The following is a 26,325-nucleotide window of genomic DNA, read 5'->3' as shown; positions in this document are numbered from 1 at the left end:
ATGGTGAGTTGACATTGTTACTTTCTATGGCTTTGTGTCTTGCAGCATGCCATTTAATATTTCCATTAATGATTTCATTCAAATTCCTTCTCTCTTTCTGCCGCCCGAGGCCTGTTGTTGTACTGACGGCTGTGTCTCCTTTCTGTTCCGCAGAGCTGAGGTACGGCAGAGAGAGCGGATTGGACATCGGCCGAAACCGCCAGCTCCGAGGAGCCTTCTCGGACACAGAAGACTTCCTGGATCACGGGCTGGTCTCGGCCGATCGCTGCGCGAGCAGGACGTCCTCTGTCACGTCGTGGACTGAAAACATGAAACCCTCGTTCACCAAAAAGCTAAAGTTCCAGTCCGTTCTGGAGGGGGACCCGGCGACACTCAGGTGTAAGCTGGTGGCCTTTCCACAGCCGACCATTCTGTGGTTCCACAATAACAAGCCGATTAACAAGCGTAGGGTCCTTACCGAGAGCAGAATGCACATGCACAACACTAGCCTGATCATCGAGCGCATCGTAGAGAAGGACTCGGGTAGTTACAAGGTCATGGCCTTCAACACAGAGGGTTCCGCAGACACCACAGCGTCGCTGCTGGTGTCGCTGCGGGAAGAGCAGTCCGCTAATTACCTGAGCTTTGTCAAGCGCACGGCCAGCGCTCACGAGAGCATAGAATCCATGGTAGAGCAGAGGAAGGAGAGGAAGATCAGGGTGGACCTCAGGTGCGTGGGCTCTCCGTTTGATAAGATGACCAAGGTCCACCAGGGCAGGTCCAGGTCGAAGAGTTCACTGGTGCGCAGTGTGCTCTTTAGGACCAACTCGCCGTCCAAAGAGAAAGAAGTGTCCGAAAGCGAGAAAAAGTCTCTCTCGCAGCAGCGAGAGAGACTGGAGACGGCCTCGGAGCGCGGCCGCTCTCCTCCCCCGATGTTTGACAGGGCCGAACGCTTTAATGACAGGTTCAGCGACATATACTGTGACAGGCGGACCGGTGGCAGGTTCAGTGACAAATTCAGTGACAGGTGTAGCGATAGATACAGCGACAGGTTCAGTGACACAGAGAGCCTTCACAACGAGGTGAGAGCGAAGCTCACCACGCTGCAGAAGGTGGTCAAACACAAGAAGAGGATGTCCATGTCAACCATGTCCTCCTCTGAGTTTGACCTGGAGTCGGTGGCCAGCGAGTCCAGCTATGCGGACTACGTGGACAGGCTGAGGGTAAAGCCCGCCTCTCTGTCCGACGTGCCCAGTTTCAGGCCGTTTGAACAGGGAGACGGCCGTAGGGAGACTCACGGTAGAAGCTCGAGTCCTCACAGTGCTCAGAGTGGAGAGTCGCCCCGGCGTCGTCGCGCCAGGCACTCGTTTGAACCCCAGTCGAGAAATCGGGCCATTCAGTTGATGAAAGGGGAGCCCGACGATGCCGTGTCCCCTCGGCATAGAGAGAGGCTGTCTAGGAAAACTTATTCAGAGACCGCGGCAGAGTCGCAGGTCGACGTCGCAGCAGGCGAGCTTCGCCGCAACGTCACCGAGGTTGAGATGGAGGTGGGTCAGGCCGAAGCGGTGTACGCAGAGTCCACTGAGAAAAGCCAAGCCGTTGGTTTGGTGCTGGCCGGGGAGAAGTCGCCTAGACTGAAGCCGTACAGATCGAAGAACGGGAGAAGGCTTAGTGATCCAGACACACAGGAGGTCAAAGTGGGAGATGTAGCGGAGCCTTACGAAGATGAGCCTGCAGAGGAATCTCTAAAGGCTCACTACGAGAAGAGTCTGGATGCAGAGAGGATGGAGTGCGAGGAGAAACTCCTCGCTCTGCGCATCCGAAAGTGGCAGCAGGGCGTGCGGATGTCAGAGGAGGAGACATTTGAACCTGAAACTGATCTCCCCTCGCCGGTAGAGCCAACGTGTATCGAGCACGAGGAGGTGGTAGAGAAAAGAACTGCTGTAGAGGTAGAGGCTTCGGTCCCTTCCTTCCAGAAATCCCCCAGAATTAGATCTAGGTCGGCAGAACCTGAAGCATTGCCACCAACCAGATCACCGCGGATAAAGTCCAGAGCAGAGGAAGTAGAGGCTGTCTCTACTTCACGGGTTGAAGCGTCTGCCACGAAGTCACCGAAGTCACCGAGAATGAAACCACTGTTTGAGAAGACAAGAGAGGAGCGTGAGCTGCAGCTGTCGATGGAAAACATCTCAGAGTTGAAGGCCGAGACGGAGCAGTTCATCAGCGAGGAGGAGGCCCTGGCACAGAGGATCATGAAATGGCAGCACGACGTTCAGACGGTGGAGGTGGAGCCAGACTGGGTGGAGCCTTACTCGCCCGCCGCATTAGAACCAACGGTGGAGGAGCCTGACGTGCTGCAGCACAGAGAGGCTTCTCCGGGCAGGTCATCCAAGGAGAACTTCCTCCTCAGTCAGTCCGTTCCCGCAGGGTTCCAGGACGAGCAGGAGGAGCAACTGCGCTGGCCGCCAGCCCAGGAGCTGGCCACGGAGGGCCGTGAGACCCGGCTGCAGACGGACAGCGAGTACTTTGTCAGCGAGGAGGAGGCGTTGGCTCAGCGCCTCCTGAACTGGCAAGAGGACATTTTGGAGCAGGAAGAGGTGGTTGAACTGGAGCCGGAATGGGAAGAACAACACCCCAAACCTGCTGCTATTAGTAGGCTCTCTCCTACACGCCTCGCAGGTGCTCCTGTCGAGAGCTTCCATCTCCTCGCTCAGGCCGACAGCCATCGTAAAGTGCCCAGAGCACCAAGCTCACAGGATAGCCTGGAGAGAACGGAGAGGGGGAACAGGGCGGAACACTCTGCGACTGCAGATAAAAGCAGCAGTCAGCGTTTCCAAGCTGAGGTGAAAGTGGAGCGAAGGGGAGGGGAAGAAAGAGAAGCGGCAGACGAGAGTGTTCAGATGAGACAGAATGTGAGGGGGGAGGAGAAAAGGAGCAGAGAACTGAGAGAAGAGATGATGATGAATAGGAGTGCACACATAATAGATGAGCACCTTGAATTTGGAATGGCAAGGAAGTCGGCACAGGAGAGCAAGCAGATAGCAACAGGTGCACAGGAGAACAAGCAGATAGAAACAGGTGATAAAACTGTGGACTCTCGTCCAACGTTTGTGAACGAAATGTCACCCCTTAAGGTAAAGATCGGCGAGATGTCTGAGTTTAGCTGCCAGTTCCATGGTGACCCTAAGCCAACGGTCACCTGGCTCAAAGATGGTCACCCATTAGCACACAACCCAGATTATGATATCATGAACAAATCAAATGAATCAAAGCTCACAGTCTATTACCCCACCACTGACCACGAGGGGACATTTGACTGTGTCATCACCAACAAACATGGCAAAGCCATCTGTAGTGCCACGTTGGAGATCTGTGATGAGAAGCTGGCGAGATCCTCAGAGGTCTCCCGGCAGGAGGTGATAGTGACAGAGGAGTCGGCGGTGGCTCAGGAAGGTGTGGATGAGGAACTCGGGTACTACATGGACACAGGTAAAGCCAGGCTCCAGGTGCCCGAGGCCGCCATTCGCAAACCCTGCCGCTCCGATGACTCCTACTCCCCTGTGGAGATCAGAGTCACGGCTCCCACACCTCTTCCTGAAATGGCAGAGGAAGTTGACAACAAGGACAGGGCTCCAATCGTTGATCGTGTTGAGGACAAGATATCGGAGGCGCCTGGTGATGATGCGGCATCTCAGACTGTGAAACATAAGTTTACGTTCTCTTTTGATGTTGCTGGGGAGGCCCCTCAGGTGCTCACTGAGTTGGAGAACATGGGCTGCTCAGATGGTGAGACCGCCACGTTGGAATGTGAGGTTGCAGGAGAGCCGAGACCGGAGGTTGTATGGTACCATGATGATGTTTGCCTCAAGAGTCCCTCTGGACAGTACAGAGTTGAGGATCATGACAGAAGCTACAAATTATACATTGATAACTTCACATACATCAACGCTGGGGTTTATAAATGTGTTGCCAGGAATAAGATGGGAGAGGTTGCGAGCATCGCCGATGTGTCTTTCCAAATTGCTGAGCCTGTTCAATTTTCAGAGGGTGGAGTGGCATTATTAGAAGGTGACAGTGGAAGTGCCAGGAAGTCTGTTGGCCAAACGGCTGCGTCTAGTAGTTCACAGAGTGCAGGGCAGGGTCTGGCCAAAGTGTCAAAAACCAAACCAGGTTTGTCCAGGGAACCTCCAGTTATATCTGGCTGTGGCCTGCAGGCCTCCGCCGCTGTGATCAAAGTTTCTCAGATCAAACAGGCATTTGAGTCAGACTCGCCTGTGGCACTCACGTCCGCTCCTCCCCCAGAGGAGCAGAGGAAGGAGTCTGTATTCCCTGAGGAGTTTATCCCAGCAGTGGCCGTTACCCCTGAACAGCAGGAAGAGCTGGGGAAAGACAGTGATATAATTCCTGCCCCCCAGACCTTCCAGCCCCTACATTTTGTAGAGGAGGTGCAGGAGTCACCGGAGCTGGTCAGACCTCGGGCTCTGCTGCCAGAGAAGCCTGCACGCAGCGAGGCAGGTTTATTAGAGGAGATGGTGAGAGAGGACGCTGTGCGTACGTTTGAAAAAACCAGCAGCTTCATACCTTTCCAGTGTGAGAGAGCCCCGGCAGCAAAGCGCTCCACTGGGGCCGTCAGTGAGGTCGTTAAGCCTAAAGTAAGTTCTGAGAAACAGAAAACGTCTGTCAGATCTGGTCTGGTTCGCAGTGAGGCTAAAGACCTCAGCGAGGAGGTGGCTGGTCTCACTGAGACGGAGCACGTCAGCGAGGAAGTTGAATGTGTAAGTGAAGGGCCTGCATGTTTCAGTGAGGAGCTTGACAGTGGCGTCTTCCTCAGCATGCCAGACTCCCAGGTTGACGTCACAGAGGCAGAGACTGGTGCTGTGGCTGAGGAACACTCGGAGGAGGAGGTTCCTCCGGTCGTTAAGCCCAAAGCTGAAAGCACAGCCCGGCAATTTGGTTTGCCGGAGGCACAGGAACCCCAGAAGGCGCCCATGTCCAAGCAGGACAGTAGCGACTTGGACTCGATCTCAAGCGAGGTGGGGGCAGCCGCCGGTGTGGGCTCTATGGAGGTAGAGGAAGTCACATTCAATGCTGTGTATGACTTCTACAATCCTCCGACCGACTGGAACAGGCCGCTGTCACCCGAGTCCGAGATGTCCATAGAGATAGGCAGCACCTTTAGCGAGGACATAGCCGAGGTCACGGACAGGTTCTATACTCCTGCCACCTCCACTGGAATCTCACAGCCAATCGCAGAGTCTTTTCACACGCCTGCTACTGGCGGCAGCCCTGGTCATTTTTCAACCCCCCAAGAGTTCCCCTTCTCTCCTGTAGGGCACAATCGAGCCTCTACGGATGACTCCAGTGAGAGGTTCTTTTCTCCAGCTCAGTACCTGAGGTCACCTTCTGGTGAGTCCTCCTCTCCCATCCTAACGTTGGACGAGAGAAGAATCCTCACTGAGGGGCCTCACCTAGGCTTGGGCCCTGTACAGGAGAAAGTGCAGGGTATCCCTCCTGCCTTCCTTAAACCTCTCACCAAGAAGAGAGTGTTTGAAAATGAGTCCTTGACTTTTTACGCTGAGGTGTTTGGCCTCCCGTCTCCCGAGGTGAGATGGTTCCGGAACCAAACCCAGCTGGTGGCAGATGACAGGGTGAGAATGAGCAGAGATGGTGACAACATCAGACTGACCATTCACTCCGTCACAAAGGCAGACCAGGGCGAGTACATCTGCGAGGCTGTGAACTACGTGGGCGAAGCCCGGAGCGTGGCCTTGGTCGTGGTCGTGTCCCACGAGGTGAGGTTCATGCCTGCTCCGCCCGCTGTCACTCACCAGCATGTGATGGAGTTTGATGTCGAGGACAACGGCTCCTCGAGATCTACGTCACCACAGGAGATCCTGCTGGAGGTGGAGCTGGATGAGAACGACGTGAGAGAGTTTGAGAGACAGGTAAAGATCATCACCATTCCAGAGTACAGTGCTGACCGCAAGAGCATGATCATATCCCTGGACGTCTTACCCAGCATGTACGAGGAGGGAGCCGTGGACTTTGTTACTCAGGATAACGACGACCTTAAAATTGCTTTCGAGGTCACGGAGATGCCACCGAGGTTCATCAACCCGATCTGCGACATGGAATCCCCCGAGAGCACCACGGTGATGTTTGAGTGTTCTCTGATGGGCATGCCGTCGCCCATTGTCTCCTGGTTCAAAGGAGACAAGAAAACCCCGCACGATAATAAGAAATACCTCCAGTCATCCGACGGAGACAACCACTTCCTTAAGATCTGTAAGGTCACGTCTCAGGACAGTGGGGTGTACACGTGTAGGGCCATCAACGTGGTCGGGGAGACCCTGTGTCGAGCCTCCCTCCAGGTGCTGAGCGCCAAAGCTTACTCAGGGAAGACCCGAGGCAGGGAGCTGACGGCGGTGTCTCTGGGCAGCGCAAAGTTGCAGCCTCAGAAGTTTGACATGATGGTAGGCAACACGTCGTTTGACGGCGAGGAGGTGTCAGAGATCGAGCTGGAGTTTGAGTTTCAGCACGAGGCAGACGAGTCGCAGAGGGCGGTTAGGTTGGTGGCCAACACTGACCACGAGACCAGCGAACTCGGGGAGAAATACGTTTGCATCAACTTTGACGTTTTCGCCGACCCGGCAAAAGACGACAAGATAGAGTTCAAGGGGAAGTCGTCTGACATGTGTAGCTTCCACTTCCAGGTGACGGAGACCCCTCCCAAATGCATTATCCCACTGACCAACGTGACGGCGGCCCTCGGCACGCCGGTCATCCTCCAGTGTCTAGTTAGCGGTAAGCCCGGCCCCGCGGCCGAGTGGTTTAAGGACGGAGACGCCGTCACAGACAGCAGGTGTATCGTACAGGAGAAATCCGCCGGCCATTTCAACCTGCTCATAACTAACGCTACGCAGAGCGACGCCGGCGAGTACAAGTGTGTCATCCAAAATCAGTCCGGTTCCATCGAAACCTCTGCTCTGTTGAAGGTCTTCTAAAAAACGACTTGGCTCTAAACTTATTAAACATATTTAAAAAAACTAACAAAAATACATTTTGAAATAGTTCAACTTGCCGATCTACATCGAACAGCTTGTAGATTGGCTAGTTGAACTATTTTAAAATGTTTTTCAAAATAGTGGAAAAACATGGCAGAGAACAAAATAAAATGAAATTAAACAAAAATAAAATGATTCACAGGAGGCAGGCAGTGATCACCCCATGTGCACAGCGCACACGCCCCCCCACCACCTCGTACAATTCAGCAGTCAAAGTCTCGAGTCCCAAGTTCACAGCGTGTTGCAACGCAACTTGTTGTGAGCTTGTAGATTACCTATTTGTGTCAAAGATGTTTAACCTAAAGGCCACCGATGAACTAATACAGTGTAGGGTTTGAATAGTTGGCTGTGGAAAGTCCTCATTGGTGTGGGTGAACCTGGGCTGTAACATGAAGGTTGTAGTGTGTATATGGGCAAATAATAGAAAAGATTTGTTTTTTTTGTTTTTTGTTAAATCAGTGCTTATGAGAGGTTTATCAAAGTCTATATTTACACCACTGTGTGAATGTGTTCATTTTGGTTTAAGGAGGCTGTCTGTCTGTTCTCAATTATTTCTTCAAAACAACAAAGATATTGAAAAAAACGTTCAGTTTGGTAACACTTTACTTTTAATTATCCCTCGGCTCAACACATCTCTAAATTCTGAATTCTAAATATGCGTTTCAGCCTCACAAAGTACGGTACAGGTGAAGACGTTCTGTTGCTTCATGGTGGTCAGATATAAAACATGTTTTTTATAATGCAGATACAGTAGCTTATAGGAAAGCGTTACCAAACTGTTTTATCATCCGTCAGTATTTTGGGACATACAGCAAAACACAACATATAAATATTGTAGCCTAATTCTTGATGATTTGTCTAGTACGTATCAATAAATACAAATACATTGTGTGTTATTTTTAGTTATTTATTTATTTGTTGGGGGGGTGGGGGGTGGGTTAAAACAATTTTCAGATTGAAAGCAAATTGAAAGCAAATTAATATTGGTCAAATTTGTCTCCAGTCAAAGTAACCTACAAGAAAATATGTTATCATGTGGGGAAGTTAGATTAATAATTGTTGGTGTGGTGAAAATGATTCCATAGTATTTATTGGAAATGTGCGTTGTGAGAACCTTTGACTGACTGTGAAACTTTCTTTTTTCTTTCTTTTTGAAACAAGTTGTGTTGTAAATATGTCATTTTAGAGAGAGAGTACAGTATGTTGTTAGGTATCAGTTTGAGTCCATTAGGGTATTTCCAGTTTAGTTGGCCATAAACAGCAATAAAGAGAGAGAGAAAACATCATTATTTGTACAGAAATCACTGTTATTGTCTTTTTCTTCTCAGAGTTTATATGATGTTGTGCTGTAATTATGAATAAAGGAGATGGACCGTGTAAAGATGAAGACTGTGTATGTTTTTAGTTTGGTGCTCTCTACTGCTTATTGGAACGCAAATACACAGTGCTGGAATAAGTACATTTATAACTTAAGTATCAATACGGCAAAGTAGATGTACTCTGTTACAAGTAGATAACTCAAAATATACGTAAAGTACTAAATGTAGCCAATCTACAATACGGCGCATTGTGAACTTGTAGATCTGCTATTTTCATAATAGCCGAAATGTAGTATACGATACGGTAGGGCTGATGGTGGTCTATTAAGATATCTAAGTCTACAAAGTAACTACAGTTTTCAATTAATTGTAGAGGAGTAAAAGTGCAATGTCTGAGATGTATTGGAGTAGACGTAAAAGTATTGGACATTGGAAATACTCCAGTAAAGTACAAATACCTCCAAATTGTACTTAAAGTAAATGTACTTTCCACCACTGCACAAATAGACAGCATGCATCATGTATTGTAATCCATGGAGGGTAGAGCTGTCACCATTACAACTTGACGAAGTTGACGAATAAACCAAATATACAAAAAGTATACTGACATAATTAATAATGTTATACTTGAAGAAAAATGTTTAAAAATTGTGAAAATAGCTGATCTACCAGCTGTCAACACATCACAAAGTGGCACGTTGAAAGTTTGTAGATCTGCTATTTCTGCCGTTTTATATTAGTTTGAGCATTTTTCAACATGGAAACGATTTGTGGCAAATTCTCTCGAATGATTGTGATTATATCAAATGATTACGATTGGACGATGATGTAATAATTGTGACAGGCCTACACAAGGGTTGGAATCCAGAACGGATCCCACATCGAGGAACCCGAACCGGTTCCATCTAGGGGTGCACGAAATATGAAATTATGACCCATATCCGATTATTTGCAGGGTCATATCTGCCAATACTGATTCTGACCGATTACGATATTATACAGAGGACCACAATGAAAGCAATCCTAGGCCCTATTGGGGGCCAAAGCCTCCAATTGGGCCCAAAGCCTGTTAAAGTATTCAAATCAATCAATAAATACCATATACTCTTTTCCAAGTATCTGTTTTCACAACTTAATGACTACTGAATGAGATGAGTACACAAATTATTATAATTTTTTTGCTGGTGAAAAACGATTAAATAATCTGTATTATTTTGAGAGCATTCCGATAACGATATGGTCGATTCCGATTATGCTACCGATTAATCGTGCATCCCTAGTTCCATCACATCTGGAACCGTTTGGGGAACCAGTTTATCACACTGTCAGAGACTCCACGCCTGCTACAATTACAATACCGGTGGTTCTCATATACTTTTTACTTTCAAGAACCACATCCATGTATACATCCATAGAGAAAGGTCCTATCTGATTGACAGCACATACGTCCACACAGAAAAGTCCTATCTGATTGACACCTCAGTGATGGCTGGGACTCTATTTAAAGCACCAATCACAGTACACCTCAGTGATGGGACTATAGGTGTACTCCCCAACACCAGGGTCTGAATTATCATTGAAATAACCAGTATAGGGGTCCTCCCCAACACCAGGGTCTGAATTATCATAGAAATAACCAGTACAGATGTCCTCCCCAACACCAGGGTCTGAATTATCATAGAAATAACCAGTACAGATGTCCTCCCCAACACCAGGGTCTGAATTATCATTGACATAAGCCAGACAAACAGAACAAGAGGTATAAACCCTAAATTCCTCTATAAACATGTGTTTCAACATCAACACATCATTATATTTCATTACACCCTTAATGCTTATTTATTTCCTGACAGAGCGCTCTAGCACCGTCATCACCACCACCGTGGAGCGACACGAAGAAACCTACAGCACCGGAATACACCTTCCGCAAACAACCAAAACACTTGAACTCCAGCCAGAATCCAAACGCTTCTCTAGCTCTCTAGAGAAGAAAAAAGAAAAGCCAGTTTTCCTCTCCCAACTCTCCCCGACGGCCGCCGCGGCCGACGGGGAGACGGCCAGGCTGACCGTCACGCTGTCCGGCTTCCCCAGACCCACCGTCCAGTGGTTCCACAACGGGAAGGTCATCCAGAGCTCCTCGGTCTACACGCTGACCGAGGAGAGAGAGGAGTACACGCTGGTCATCACCAAGGTGACCAAGCAGTACGAGGGAGAGTACTCCTGCACGGCCACTAACCGCTTCGGACAGACCACCTGCACCACGTACCTCCAGGTGAAACAGAAGGACGTGGTCCAGGCGGAGAAGTGGGTGGAGAAGATGTTTAAGCCGGTCACGGGTCAACCCCCTGCCTTCACGGTTCAGATCGACTCCGTGCGATGCTCGGAGGGAGGCGACGTGTCCTTTAAGTACAAGGCCACGGGCGACCCGGCCCCCGTGGTCAGCTGGTGCAAGGGTGCGTTTCAGATCCAGCCCGGCAGGAGGTGTGTGATCGTGGCCAACGTCGACGGCTCCGGCTGCCTCAATGTGCAGGCGGTCAGGCCGGACGACAGCGGCGTCTACTCGTGCAAGGCGTCCAACCAGTTTGGACAGGCGTCTTGCAGTGCTGAGCTGGTGGTGTTCCGGGAGGCGGTGTCCGCATCCCGCCAACAGGAACAGCAGCACAAAACTGTCCAGAAGAAAGGCTACAAAGTCTCGGTGACAGAACAGGCCACCGAATCCCGTCTGTACCAGGTGAGCCTTCCGGGCCAGGACAGGTCAGACCAGATGGTCTACACCATCGGTACCGAGGACAGACAGGTGATTCCCAGTGAGCAGGTGGGAGCTCTTAGAGAGCTGGACATCTCGGCCGCTACTCTCCAGAGAGAGCAGGTCACGCACCGGGCTGCAGTGCTGCAGTCTCACGGGGTGGAGGAGAGGGTGTCCACGGCCCCCACCCATCCACCTCGGGCCTCGGCCGTTCCAGCCAAACAGCTTCACGAGGCTGCCTTTACGTCCTCCGTCCAGGAGAGGCAGGGTCTCACGGAGCAGCACTGTGAACGCATCCAGAGTCCCGAGGTCATCCAGCTTCAGGCCGCTAGGGAGAAGAGGGCACAGGTGATGTCGGCCACGGCCGAGGAGCTCACCCCGTTTTCTACCGTCAGCACGGGGCCTCCCGCTGACAGGAAGTCCAGCCAGGTGAAGCCGACGGAAGAACCTAAACATCTAGTCAGTGGACATCAGGTGGAATCCCGGCTGTCCATGCTGAAAGAACAGTCACACGAAATCCCCAAACCACAGGCTGAGACCAGCTATAAAGTCAAAGAGGGAGTTAAGATCTTGTACTCGGCCCAGTCGACAGAGCAGCGGCTGCTTGCTGAGGGTCACACCACAGCGATAGACAGTGCAGATTCTGCTGTCAAGTCCTCCACGGGCAAAGAGCCAGCCAGACCTATCATGGCTTCGGTCAGTGAGTCCAAACATACTTTATCCAAGGAGACCAAGTTCTCCATGGAAAGCCCTGGTCAGGAGACAGCGCAGCTGTGCAAGGACAGAGCGATGAAGTCGGCCCTTGCGGCCGAGGAGAAACGGACTCTCCAAGCTGAGAGTGTTCAGCCTCTGCCCAGTCTGGACAGCGCCTTGTCCATTCAGTCACAGGTGGAGGGAGAACAGCTGTTACACCTGCAGGTGATCACAGATCAGGACCTGCTCCCATCGGAGACAAGGTTCACCTGTGAGAAACCGGCGCCGGAGAAGGCGGGCGCCAGGAAGAGTCCCACGCTGCTGCACACCGTCACCCACGATGAGCAGAAGACGGTGGTGTGTGAGGACACGTCAGAGTTCGAGGCCAAGGCCAGTACTATGACCATACAGCCGCAGAAAGAGAGCGCCACTCCACTGCATCTGCACTCCACAGAGCCAGTGCAGACCTTACCCAAAGAGGGCATTCTTGTTATTGAGAAGCCCGACCAGCAGGTGGCAGCACAGAAACAGGAAAAGGCCAGGAGACAGGCAGCCACCTCGGAGGAGAGACTTCAGCTCACGGCCGACTATCACAAACACTTAGACGTGACTGTGACGGGCGTTGAGGCGCAGCTCCGAACGGAGCCCAGGCCTCAGAGCGTTCTCCACATCTCCTCTCAGCCCATGCAGCTCCCCAAGGAGACTCCGTTCGCCAGCGACGCTAAGCAGCAGCGCGCTTTAGTTCAGAAGGAGGAGCGCTGGAACGTGATCCACGTCACCAGCGTAGCAGATAGCCAGGTCTTGGTGGAAGGTCACACCGAGAGCCTGACGGCCGTAGACAGCTTTAGCTGTCAGCCAGCCGTGGAGCCCAAAGTGCCCACGGAGCCTGTGCAGATAGAGGGGAAGGAGGTCTCCACGGAGAGCAGCGTGCCTCTAGCCGCGGCCGAGCAGGACTTTGCCGTGCAGATCCAGGAGGGTCAGTCAGTCAGACAGTCCATACTGATGGACGAGAGACGAGTGCTGACGGGCGAGCTCTCTCGGGAGATCGTCAAGTCAGAGTCGACTAAAGTTAGTGTGAGCACACAGCCTAAGCTGTCTATGATGGCCTCTGAGTCCAAAGAAAGCACAGCTCTTCCCAAAGAGATGACCTTTGTGATTGAGATTCCCAAAGCGTCCAGCTTGAATATCAAACGCCAGCTGAGAGACGCGCTGCAGTCTGCCGTGGCCCGCGACCAGCCTCTGTTATTGGCCGACGTCGTCGGGAGGTTAGAGGCAGCTCAGATACAGGAGGTCAAGGTTCAGAAAGAGCCCAGGCGTTCCGTGTTTACGTACCTCATCACCACAGCGGGCGCCCTCTTGGAAATCACCCTGGCTTTTGAGGGAGAATACCCCCAGATGGCTGAGCTCAGGACTGAACTGCAGGCAGCTCTCCATGCCATAGTTTACCAGGAGCAGCACGTTCTCACATCAGAGCAGCCCGGTACCATGCAGATAGACAGGCCTCAGAAAGCACAGGTCAGCTCTGCCCGCTCCAAAGAGATGCAGTCATCCGTGGTGGAGACCGTTAGAGTAGCAGAGAGCGTGGCGGACTTCACCGCCGTCGAGGTTCAATCCGCCGCTCTCAAAACGCAATCCAAAATGGCTCTGGAATCCGCCACAGCCGAACAGCGGCTCGTGGTCCAGGAATCCACGGCGGCTCGGCTGGAGCAGACGGGCTTCTCCCAGGTGGTCAAAGTGTCCACCGAAGCCCACGTGGAATTCGAGCAGTCGGTGCAGGTCTCCAGGCAGGAGGTCAGGTCCGCGTCGGCGAAAGGCCGCATGAGAGACGTCGGTGCCGCCGACATCACCAGCGCCCTCCCCTCCGCGCCTGTCCCCGCCGAGCGGTCCGTGGACATTAGCGTCCAGCTGGAGCACAGGGAGGAGACGTTCAAGCAGGTGATGACCGTGTCCCGACCGGAGCAGAGAGAACACCCCGTGGTGGTCATTCCTCTGGAGGACGTGGCCATGGAAGAGGACAGTAAGATGGTCTTCTGCACCACCATTAAGCACGTCAGCAAGGTCAACTGGTTTTTCAACGGACAATTGGTGAAGTCTGGCAAGGAGTTCAAGTGTTCTACTGATCACGACACGCACACACTAACAATCAGCAAAGTTATCAGGCAGAAACACCAAGGAGAGTATGTCTGTGAGGCCGAGAACGAAGCGGGCAAGACGACAACAACATCCACACTCACTGTGGTCTCCAGAGGTTTGAATAATGGGTCTTCTAAAGTCACCTTGTCACTCATTATTCCACACAATCCATCCTTCTAAAGCCCCATTTATGCTTTGTCGTATGACGGTGTGTGTGTGTGTGGCGGAAATAGACGATCCATACGTCCCGCTTATTGATCCGCTATTTCCGGTCCGCAACACCACTGTATTGACGGAGCATAAAGTAGGCCTCTATCTTCACTCTGGAACTAATAAGTCACTTATCGGGGATCTGTTGTGTCCTCGTGACCACAGGTGTTCACCTCGGTGTCATCTCACAGTTCAGCATGAGTTCGCTGGCAGGATATACTGCTACAGCACTAACACCACTGCAGGTTGTACAGCCTGTGGGCCAGCGACATGCCTCTATGCTGTCTCCTGGAGCTAAGCATCTGGTCTAATAAGACCATGATACTGGCCTACAGGCTCCATTTCATTTCATGTTCTTTGCACGGTCACTGTACAATGAAAACTTTGTGTTTTTATTTTCCATCCATGAAGTGCCATGTTTCACTGTCGGTCCATTCACTTCACTGGGTGGTTGCATGCCTCCAGCATTTCAATCTGTCATGGTTGTCATCTTTTCCCCCACCAGCCTGAACCTAGCCCCATGTCAGAGCTTTTTAGTCTTTGCCGCTGTAAAATGGAAATTAGAAAACAAATACAGACAAATACTGAATATAGCCGATCTACAAGCTCACAATGCATCGCATTATGACACATTGTGTGCTTGTTATTATGGCTATTTTCTTTCTTTTTTTACGTTTGAAAACAGAAGCCAGGTTGAAATTTGTTAACTGGCAAAATAATCATAATAAGTACATTTTGAATTGACATTTATATACCGCAAAAAGGCTGCTGTGCAAAGTGATGGCCAACGAACGGGGCTGGTGTTCTGGCTGGTCTTTCAGCCAACTCACCCCACCATCTTTCTCCTCCACAGTCACTCCTGGAATGTCTCCCACCATTGTCGTCGCATTCCACCATCTCTGCTCCCGTTTCTCATTATATATAAATACGTATATCCTCAAGCCACTTCAATACTAACTTTAAACCTTTTGTTTTTGCTATTCCTCTGTGCTGCGTGCCACAGTGCCACCGGTCTTCAAGCAAAAGATCGCTCCCATCGAGATCAACGTGGGCAGCGCCGCCCGGTTCGAGTGTGAGCTGCAGGACTCCCCCAACGTGGTGTTCAGGTGGTACAAGGCCGACGTGGAGCTCCCGAACGGCGAGAAGTACAGGATGGTCAGTCGCCAGACCTCGTCCTCCCTGGAGGTGGTGAAACCCATGAAGGTGGACAGCGGGGAATACACCTGCAAGGCCACCAACCAGTACGGCACGGACAGCTGCTCCGCCACGCTCATCGTGACCGGTAAGACCCCGCGGCGCAGCCAGATCTGTCGTCTTGTCGGATTACTGTAAAGTATTGGTTCATGTGTTTGTTTGTTTGTTTTTGCTGATGGCGTTATGATGTGCATGTGGTGGTTTTTCCTACTATGTTTTACATGATGTTCTATACCTGCTCTCCGTAGAAATGTATCCACCGGTATTTGTATCGAAACCCGACCCCATGACTCTATTTGTGGGCAAACAAGCTGTGTTCCAGTGCTCGCTCACTGGCTCCTCCCCCATGGACGTTGTCTGGCACAAGGACAACGTGGCCGTCTCCTCGGGGCCAAAGTATGTCATGAAAAGCGACACAAACAAATGCTCCCTCCAGATCACGAGGCTGGAGGTGAGCGACCAGGGTACGTATCTCTGCAAGGCCTCCAACAAGGTTGGCGCGGCCACGTTCACCACGGAGCTCAGGGTCGTCGACAGACCCAGCTTCGTGAAGCGTGTGGCGCCACTCTCGGCGGCGGTGGGCGAGCCCCTGAGGCTGGAGTGCCAGGTGGGCGAGGACACGGGCGTCACTGCCGCCTGGGCCAGGGATGGCAAGAAGTGCCACCAAACCATGGACTGCAAAATGTCCTTCGAGGACAAGGTGGCCGTTCTTGAGATACCCAAGTCCACAGTGAAGGACTCTGGTAAATACACGTGCACGGCCACCAACGAGGCCGGCAGCGCCACCTGCGAGACGCAGGTGACGGTGCAAGGTAAGATCTTTCGTGGTGAGATCTTCATCTTCATTTTCTTTTAACGAACACTGTTCACTGTTTGACTCTCGAAAGGAGCTGGTGGAGTTGATGCTGAAGTCGAGGCTCTTCAGCGCCATCTTGTGCCCTGGTGCTGAATGCTATTGTCTTGCTATTCCTTTTGCTTTTGTCTTTCATACCTTCTTTCGTTCATCAGACATTCTTTTGTCTGTCACACTTTCTTTTGTTTCTCATCACACTTTCTCTTAGTTTTTCCACACTTTTCGTTTTTTCACACTTCCACCCTTTATTAATTCATTTCCCACAATCCATCTTTTTTCTCACCCTTTTCACCGTGGTGATTAAATGGTTCCTCTTTCTTCCTTTTTACAATGGCAAAAACCACACTTTTCAGAGCCCGCCTCGTTTGTAAAGAAAATGGAGCCCAGTCTTACTTGGAAACAGGGCATAGCCGCACGGCTGCAGTGCACCGTCAAAGGAACGCCCGAGCTGCGCGTTCACTGGTTCTGGAATGAGATAGAGCTCAGTGACGGAGACAAATCCAAGATCTCTCTCAAGGGCGGCGTCGCCACGTTGGAGATCATCAACCTCGTTGTCTCAGACAGCGGGAGGTACACGTGTGAGGTGTCAAATAACGCCGGGAGTGAAAGCTGCAACACACAGATAGCTGTCAAAGGTTTGTCAGTCAGACACAGTTTCAATAATGGCTCTTTTCCACTACAAGAATGGTATTCACCAGATTGTCAATTCTCACAATTTAAAAAAAATATATATATATTTTGTTTGAAATGTTTGAAAATGACATGCCTTTCCCTTCAGTGGTGGTTCTGGTTTTAACACATGAAAGCATCTGTGTTTTGTGTTTGTTGTGGCTGTTCAAACACTGTTGAAAGATCTTCAATCAGAACTACAGAGTTAGCACAGCGTTTGTAGAACCGGCCTCAGGTCTTCTGAACGGGTTAATGGGTTAACCCAACTCCATGGGTTCTGGAAGCTTTCAAGTTATCATGGAAGGTTCTAGTTTACCTGTCCTAGTGTTCTAAAGGTTTCAGCTTATCATGGAAGATTCTGTAGGTCGTGGTGGAAGAGAGCCATCCATATAACAGGTCATGTTATTCAGTGAGAGATCAGGTGAAGGTCTTGCATGTGTAACCGTGTTCTCCCGACTCTCAGAGCCTCCGTCCTTTAGAAAAGAACTCCAGACGGTAGAGACGGTGAAAGGCAGCGCTGCTCAGCTGCAGTGTGAGATCACAGGCAGCGCTCCTTTCGACATCACCTGGTTCAGAAACAAGAAGGCCATTTCCACCGACCACAAATATACCGTCGTGTCCCAGGACTCTCTCGCCAGGCTGGAGATCCAGTCGTTCGAGAGTATCGATGTGGGAGATTATCAGTGCGTCGTGTCCAACAGTGTGGGCAAAGTCACCACCAAGGCACAGGTCAAGCTCAAAGGTTAGTTTGACACTGATGAAATTAGGGGTACAAACTATTTCTAATCGATTTCATAGATACAAAAAAAAACTAAAAACACTGATAATCTAGTAGAATAATTCATTAATAATTCATTCCTATTTTGGGAATGTAATTATAGGCGGAAATGTGAAAAACAAAACTGAAAAATGGTTAAAAAGAATTGTACAAATATTTGCTCCGTTGTGAGCTTGTACATAGGCAGTTTTTACTACGTGCCAAATTAAACAATAAAGCTTAAGTTTTTAATCGATTCAACTTTCTAGGCGAAAAATCAATCGATAGGATATGCTCTACATTGCTTAGATAGGTTCAAGGTTCTTTATTATTTGTCTCCCGAGGAAGAAATGTGTCTTAGACAAAGGGCCCGCATAAGCGTAGCCCTTATGTCCATGTCGCCACAGTGCAGCGCCAAATAGCAAATATATATGCTCTAGTTATTGCGTCACGGTGCGTTTTAGACCCAGTCTGTTGATTACAGTGTGTTTTTACACAGAGGTTATTGCGTCACGGTGCGTTTTAGACCCAGTCTGTTGATTACGGTGTGTTTTTACTAGGGCTGTCCCCGACTAAGGATTTGTATAGTCGACTGATAGATGAATACATTTGCTGTTAGTCGACTAATAGTCGACTGAGCAAAAAAAAAGAGAAAAAAAAAGGTTTTTTTGCCCCAAAAAATGGTATATAAAAATACAATATTTACAAAAATATACAAAAATATTGTATTATTCCACTAGGTCTGTGGGGGACATAAACACATTTGAACATTCTGACTGTTCAAATCTCCAATGTGCATGTGGAGTGTGTCTGCCTGTGTGGCAATGTGCCACTGCCTGTGACTTGAATCGCACAGTGCGCTGGCCTGATAGACTCCAGAAAACCTTTTTTTTTTTTTTTTTTTGTGAACAACTGAGAGGCTTGTCATTAGCCAGATTGAGCACAGCAGGTGAGATTGAGATTCTGTGTAAATATTGTATTTTTATATACATTTTTTGGGGCAAAAAAGAAAAAACATATATATATTTTTTTGCTCAGTCGACTAAGAGGTGGTCAGTCTGAGACCGGTTCCAATCGATTAGTCGACTATTCGACTAATCGAGGTCAGCCCTAGTTTTTACACAGAGGTTATTGCGTCACGGTGCGTTTTAGACCCAGTCTGTTGATTACGGTGTGTTTTCACACAGAGCCGCCAGTGTTTTCAAAGAGAGTGAGCGAGAGCGCCACTGTGGTGTTGGGAAACGCAGTGAAACTGCAGGGAACCCTAAAAGGCTCGGCTCCCATCGCCGTTAAATGGATGAAAGACTCTGAGATACTGAGAGACGACGATCCAAACGTCAAGATGGAGTTTGACAACAACGTCGCCAGCCTCTCATTCACGGCGGTGGCCATCGGCCACGCCGGCAAGTACACGTGCCAGGCGGAGAACGAGGCAGGCCAGCAGAAATGCGACTCCACCCTAACCGTGCAAGGTCAGACGATAACTTGACCGAGATTTGTGTTGCATAGACATATCGTACATAAGACCACATTTTAGGGATGTCCCGATCACGTTTCTTTGCTCCCGATCCTAGAGTATATCTGCCGATAACGATTTTTCCCAATCCGAAATGTATATTTTTATAGAAATATCACAATATTACAATATTCAAAATCACGGACAATATAATATTGATACAAGGGCGTTTCTTTGATCCCGATCCGATTCCGATCATTTTAAAATGACGCAATCGGCCCCCCGATTACCGATCACGTGATCGGAAATCGGGACAACCCCACCAAAACATTTAATCAAAACAACAGCGTATAGGCCCTGTCGACATAGGGTGTTTACTCGTCATAACCGGTTCCATCTCATCCCAGAACCTGCCAGAATCTCAGAGCCCGCAGAGTCCATCAGCGTGACGGCAGGAGACTCGGCCAACTTGGAGTGTACGCTCGCCGGAAGCCCAGAGCTAAAAGTGAAATGGTTTAAAGACGGGAAGGAGATCGCGACCGGTCGTAAATATAAAATGACCCTCAAGGACAACGTGTCCAGCCTAAAGATTCTTACTGCAGAAAAGGGAGACACGTCTGAGTACCGCATGGAGGTGGCCAACAAGGTTGGAAAGGACCAGTGCACCTGCTCCGTCACGGTCTTAGGTTAGACCCTCCTCTGCTTCTTTAACTAATCCTTAATATACTTATTTTTTTATCAATATATATTTTATCATAGTATTTAACAAACTTTAACAAAATTACAGATGTGCTTTTTTTAATTAAATGCATGTCTTATTCTAAATAGTTTCTATGGCATTAGAAGTTAATAACTCATGGGGTGTTGTTTTCTCTTGGGTAACCAGATCGCATAATGCCTCCGTCTTTTACAAAGTCTCTGAAAAGAGTGGATGGGAACATTGGCAGCGATGTGTCCATGGATTGTAAAGTGTCTGGGTCTCAACCCATGACCATAAATTGGTTTAAAGATGACAAGGAGATTAATCCTGGCGCCAAGTTCCAGCCTGAGTTTAAGGATAGCTCTGCGACGCTCCGAGTCGTTTGTCTGGCGAAGGCCGACTCTGGAGTGTATATGTGCAGAGCCACCAACTCTGCTGGCTTTAAGGAAACCAGTGGAACACTCTATGTCAAAGGTTATGAATTCTCCTGCCCTTCACATATAGGAATTAGAATTATGTTGCTCCCTTTCTTGTGTAGACCACAGCTTAAATTATCTCATGCTAACATGGAGTGTCTTCTTAATGGTTTCTAGAACCCCCAGTGTTCACAGTGAAACCAGACAACCAGCAGGTTATACCGGCAACCACGGTTGCCTTCAAAGCGGCCTTCACTGGAACGGCTCCGCTGCTCGTTAAGTGGTTCAGAGAAGACAAGGAGATTTCCACCGGAGGCTCATGTTTCATAAAGAAGGACGCCTCTTCGAGCTCCCTGGAGCTTCACAAAGTGAAACCTGGCGAATCTGCCAAATACACATGCCAAGTATCCAACGATGCTGGGAAGGTGGACTGCACCGCAGTCCTCTTTGTCAAAGGTGCCAAGTCTTTTTACATGCTCAAAATGATATGTCTTAGTTTCTTCTTCAAACATGATAAGGGTAGAAATGTCTTTGACTTGCTCGACAAAATAATCGGTGTGTTTTTTGCTAACGTCGAATGTCTTATGAAACTGATCGAAAACGGATGCTAACCTCTTACTCTCAGAGCCTCCCGTGTTTGTGACGAAACTCGAGGCGACCAAGCTGGTGACTGGCGGCAGCACTCTGAGGCTGGAGTGTAAGGCCACGGGCAGCCCTGTGATCGCCTTCAAATGGTCCAAGAACCAGACGGACGTCGTCTCTGACGCTCACAAATATAGAATGTCCTCGACGGACTCTGTGGCCTCTCTGGAGGTAGTGCACTGTACCGTTGAGGATAGCGGAGATTATGTGTGTGTGGCGTCCAGCGAGGCTGGCACTGACCGCTGCAGTAGCACAGTGACGGTCAAAGGTTGGTTCTCGTTTTTAGCTTCGTTCTTACAGCCCCTCCTTATTCTGTCTCTTCTCCTTGTCAGTGGTGGAAGAAGCACTCTGATTGTTTTTACTCAAGTAAAAGTATCAATAGCTAAATCTGCAATCTAACTAGCAACTAAAGCAGTAGAAGTATAAAGTAATATTTTTAAAACACAACGTTGTTCCTTAAGTACAGCACATAGTTCCTTTAAACCACTGCTAATGGTATAAGTGCCACAGTGTTTTCCAACGCGGCTGCTCTCTCTCCTCTCAGAACCTCCAGTGTTTGTGAGGACGTTAGAGCCCAGGGACGTGGTTAAGGGTTCCGAGGCGGTGCTGGAGGCCCAGGTCTCCGGCTCGGCGCCGTTCTCCCTGTCGTTCTTTAAGAACGGCAAGCCGCTCAGGAACGATAAGAGGCACCGCATCACGGTGACGGAGGGCCACGTGGCCCTGCAGGTCCTGGCCGTAGAGGCGGGGGACGCGGGGACGTACCGCTGTACCGCCCACAACGAGGTGGGGGAGGCGGCGTGCGAGTGTCAAGTAACGCTGAAAGGTTGGTTGGTTTGCTGCTGCAATTTTAGAGATGGTTGCTGTGTCATTTAGATCCACTAGAGGGTGCTGTGTCATTTAGATCCACTAGAGGTCGCTGTGTCATTTAGATCCACTAGAGGGTGCTGTGTCATTTAGATCCACTCATTTAGAGATGGGCACTACTGTGTAATGTATATCCACTAGAGGGTGCTCTGTGTAGGCTATACGATGCTATGTTGCTGCTCACTATCGGGCCTGGCTCTTTAGCAGACTGGTAACGTACGCGCCTTTTGGATATATAAAGGTCCCAGGTTCGCCTCCTGGCCGAGGCTACATTGGTGCCAGCGGTGGGATAGGTTCCTCTGTCCATTCCTCTGTTTCTCCGACCTAATGCCACGCTACTTGATTGGTTGTGGAGGTACCCCCAGTCCACTGATTGTTTGTGGAGGTACCCCCAGTCCAGTGGAGCCTAGCTCCTGACTGGCTGGTTCTCTAACTAACAACCAATCATAGTAGTTAGTAAAAGAACAACCCTCGGCCTGGGCCGCGGCTGAGCGGTCCAGGCATCTAGGCCGGTAATCCACCATACGGCGTGCCGTGGGTTCACCCCCACCCCCAAATGAAAAAAAAAAAAAGTTAAGTCAGTTAAAACCAGACTTTGCAAGTCTGACAAGACAAGCGTCCTCTACTGGATAAATATGACATAATTATTGCCCAAGAAAAAGTTTTCTCATAAAAAAACATTCTGTAGTATTTTGGAAGTCAGACTTCTTGTGTTTGCTGCTGTTCTACTTCTAGAACCTCCGTCGTTTGTCCAAAAGCTGGAGAGCGGGAGTTGCGTGGCGTGCGCGGACGTTAGTCTGCGCTGCACGCTGAAGGGCTCGGAGCCCCTGAGTGTAACCTGGCTCAAAGACGACCACGAGCTCAGCGAGGCCGAGCACGTTCACATCACGTACGACAGTGGCACGGCCCTGCTGCGCGTCACGGACGCACAGGCCGCGCACGGTGGGAAGTACACCTGCCAGGCTCACAACCCGGCCGGGAGCCAGAAATGCTCCGCCGTGTTGACCGTCAAAGGTTGGTCGCGATGCTAAGCTAAAGGTTGTGATGCTAAGCTAAAGGCTGTTATCAGTAGTGGTACAACAAAGTACTCCATCCCGGTAGTTGAGATAGATAATCCCTGGACAAATATTTGTCCACTAACAAGTAACGGTTGCTCACTCTATTTTGTACTTGAGTTTAATTACTGGAGTACTTTAATTTTTGTAATAAAAAGTACATGCTTTTCTTTTTATTCATATATTTTCAAAACCTTTCTACAATTATGAACATAGCTTTGTTCCACTAGTTTTGAAATAGGACATAAGTGGTTATCATAATGTAATCTTTGTATGTTTGGCTCCCTGGGGAAAAAATATACAATCTTTATCTTTTAAAAGTAGTGGAGTGAAAAGCTTCCAGACAGACTAAATAAATACAAAAATACTGAAGTAAATTACAGATAATAATAATAATTATTATAAAAAAGAACTACTTGTCCAGTACTCGGGTAAATGTACTTTGTTACTGTCCACCACCTTCCGTTCGTAGTATTTCTATCAGTTTTTGTTGTTGATATATTATCCTATATTATACTATCAGTTATTATTAGGATATATGTTTGAGTGATCCACAGGAGACTGTGTTGTTGACTGTGTTGTTGTGTCGACATCTCAGAGCCGGCTAAAATCACAGAGGAGGCCCAGTCGGTCAGTGTGACCCAGGGTGACCCGGCCACTCTGGAGGTCAGGTTCTCGGGCACTAGGCCCCTGAAGGCCCGGTGGCTGAAGGAGGCCAGAGAGCTGACCTCGGGTCAGAGGTGCAAAGTGCAGAGCACAGACACCTCCTCCATCCTGAAGATACTGAAAACGGAGAAAGGTGACAGTGGTGAATACACCTTTGAGGTTTCAAACGACGCCGGGTTCAGTTCCTGTGCGGCCGCACTCACTATTCTAGGTTAGTTTGACGCTTCGAGCCGCTCAAAGCCGTCCTGCGTGTGATGACTATGTTTTGCGATAACGTAATGAATTGTTTTATTTATTTATTTGCGCTCACCGCCCTTCATTTCTAGATCAAATATTGCCGCCCTCTTTCACGAGAAAGCTAAAGCAAACGGAGGGCATCAAGGGGTCGTTTGCCCACCTGGACTGCCTGGTGTCTGGCTCTCTTCCTATAAGCGTACAGTGGTACAGAGACCAGAAGCAGATCCAGGCCGACGAGAGGCACAAATGCACCTTCTATGAGAACGTAGCCTGCCTGGAGATCTCTGACCTCGAGAGCAGAGACGGCGGAAGCTACACCTGCATGGCTCAGAACAAAGCCGGCTCCGACCAGTGCTCCGGGACCTTGTTTGTTAAAGGTTTTTTCCAACACTATATTCGTCTCGTCCATATTCTATATTATATCATCCATTATCCTTCTTGGTCATATTTTTCTTCACTCTTCATCTCGTTTATATTCCATATTATATCGTCGCTGTCGGGCAGAAACCTCTTATATCCATGTATCTTCATAACGGACAAAAATAGCAGATCTATAAGCTCCATGCGCAACGCGAAGCGATCCGTTTGGGGGCTTGTCGATCTTCTGTTTTTTTTTACTTTTGAGTTTGAACAATGAAAAGGAACAGTTGTTCATGTGAGGTTTCCACCCGACAGACAGAGACAACGTTATAATATCACATCTGGACATCTGTGACGGTCACTTTTCCCCCACAGAACCACTGTGTGTTCTGCCATATATTGTGTTATGTCATATGTGACTAAATTTGACTGAGGGACTGCCAATTTCTTGGATTTTTTTTTCACGTCATATGAAAGCAGGGAATCATAGTTTCAAATTGACATATTGGTTGTTCAGTTTGACCCACCAGTGTCAGAGATATGGCTTATAGAGTAATGTCTTGCAGAGAAACAGCGAGTTGAGAAAACAGGCTTGAAAGGTTCACTTCTGTGGTCTCTAACATTACACCTAGCTACATGTTTTTGTAAATTTCATATTTACATTACATTTACGATTTCAGCTCTGACACTTATTTCAGACATGCTCTAGTATGTGAAGTATGTGAAAGTTTTTCTCCTCTGGTGAAAAGCTGGAGTTTGCGCGATGGCAGGCTCTCAGTCAAATCTGGTCACATAAATCACATATGGACAGCTGTGACAGTCCATTTTCCCCCTCCTACAGAACCACCGTGTGTTCTGGAAAAGCCCGACTCCATGAACGTTCTTCCCGGATCAAAGGTCCAGTTTAACGTCCTGGTGTCCGGCACCTCGCCGCTGACCGTTAGGTGGTTCAGAGACAAAAAGGAGATTTTCTCGAGCTCCGACTGCTCTGTGGTCAAAGACAACGCCTCCACTTCCCTGGAGCTCTTCTTTGCCAAATGTTCAGACTCCGGCGAGTACGTCTGCGAGATAAACAACGACGTCGGTTCCGCCTCATGCCAGGCGACGCTCTTTGTCAAAGGTCATTCGGCGTGTTCATGCTCATGCCTAATAATGAACAGATTTGATACATTCTAAAGTCATTATTTTATTAAATTTATATTTTATTGACACCTCTTTGATTTGATTTCGTAGAGCCTCCTAAATTCGTGCGCACCCCCGAACGCATGTCGGTGGTGCGGCCCGGTCAGGGCAAAGTTTTTGAGTGCCAGGTGAGCGGCACGCCTGAGATAGACGTCTGCTGGTTCAGAGAGGGCTGTGAGATCTGTCCCAGTGACAGGCACAGGCTGTCCTTTGAGAAGTCGCTAGCCTCTCTGGAGATAAGCTCTGCGGACATGAAGGACGCAGGCCTGTACTACTGTGAGGCTCGCAATGAGGCAGGCAGCGAGAGCTGCAGCATGGAACTCAGGGTCAAAGGTTAGTCGAGCCATCCTGGGTTTCAACCCTTTTCATACCAAGGCCCATCATCTGTTTTCCATCTGAGCCACCGACCACCATTTGTCCATTTTGTCCACAATTCCGTGCTGTATTGATGTTGGTACCATTGTTGGTACCATTTTTTTCTACATTCTCTAATTGTGTAGACTTCTTGTAAATATGATGCAGATGTTTAACAATAATTCAACTTAGATGTTACTGTTTATTTATTAAAGAGCTGGAGAGACCCCTGTTACCGAGCAAACACTCTATTGCAATGATTCCTACCTAATACTTGTATCACATGCATAGACCCCTGTTACTGAGCAAGCTTTTTTCGTTAAAAATACAATAAAACATCACTTAAACCAACTTGAAACACATCCTTGTAGAACACAGTTCTCTCGACGTGTACTACGCCCGTAACGACTCCCTGTTCTCCTGTCGTTACGTGTACGCCTGTAACGACTCCCTGTTCTCCTGTCGTCTCAGAGCCTCCGTCGTTCGTTATAGAGCTGCCCTCGGCCGACGTGGTCCGAGGCGCCAGCGCCTCGTTTCAGTGTCAGGTGAGCGGCACCGCTCCGTTCGACGTGGCGTGGCACAAAGACGCCAAGGAGCTTAAGCCCAGTGCCAAGCACGGCGTCTCGCAGCCCAACAGCACCACCATGTCTCTGGAGGTGCAGCGCTGCGACAGCGTAGACGTAGGAGAGTATCAGTGTACGGTGGCCAACGAGGTGGGAAGCTGCACGTGTAAAGCTACGCTAGGCATCAAAGGTTGGTTTTTGTTTTTACGGATT

At 49.3% G+C, this 26,325-nt stretch overlaps 1 protein-coding gene across 13 annotated transcripts in view; it reads left to right on the top strand.

Annotated features, from left to right (window-relative positions):
- Nucleotides 1-26,325, top strand: part of ttn.2 (titin, tandem duplicate 2) — a 250,029-nt gene that overhangs the window by 45,971 nt on the left and 177,733 nt on the right. For all 13 annotated transcript variants that reach the window (XM_083777339.1, XM_083777342.1, XM_083777338.1 and 10 more), the window contains one exon: nucleotides 15,148-15,426. In XM_083777339.1, coding sequence (XP_083633465.1) covers nucleotides 15,148-15,426 — 279 coding nt within the window. The remainder of the gene's footprint in view (nucleotides 1-15,147; nucleotides 15,427-26,325) is intronic.

Source organism: Protomyctophum parallelum, assembly GCF_964188405.1.
Source record: "Protomyctophum parallelum genome assembly, chromosome: 11".
Classification (NCBI taxonomy): Eukaryota; Metazoa; Chordata; class Actinopteri; order Myctophiformes; family Myctophidae; genus Protomyctophum; species Protomyctophum parallelum.
The sequence above is the reverse complement of the archived record's forward strand: the minus strand, read 5'-3'. Positions and strand labels throughout refer to the sequence as shown.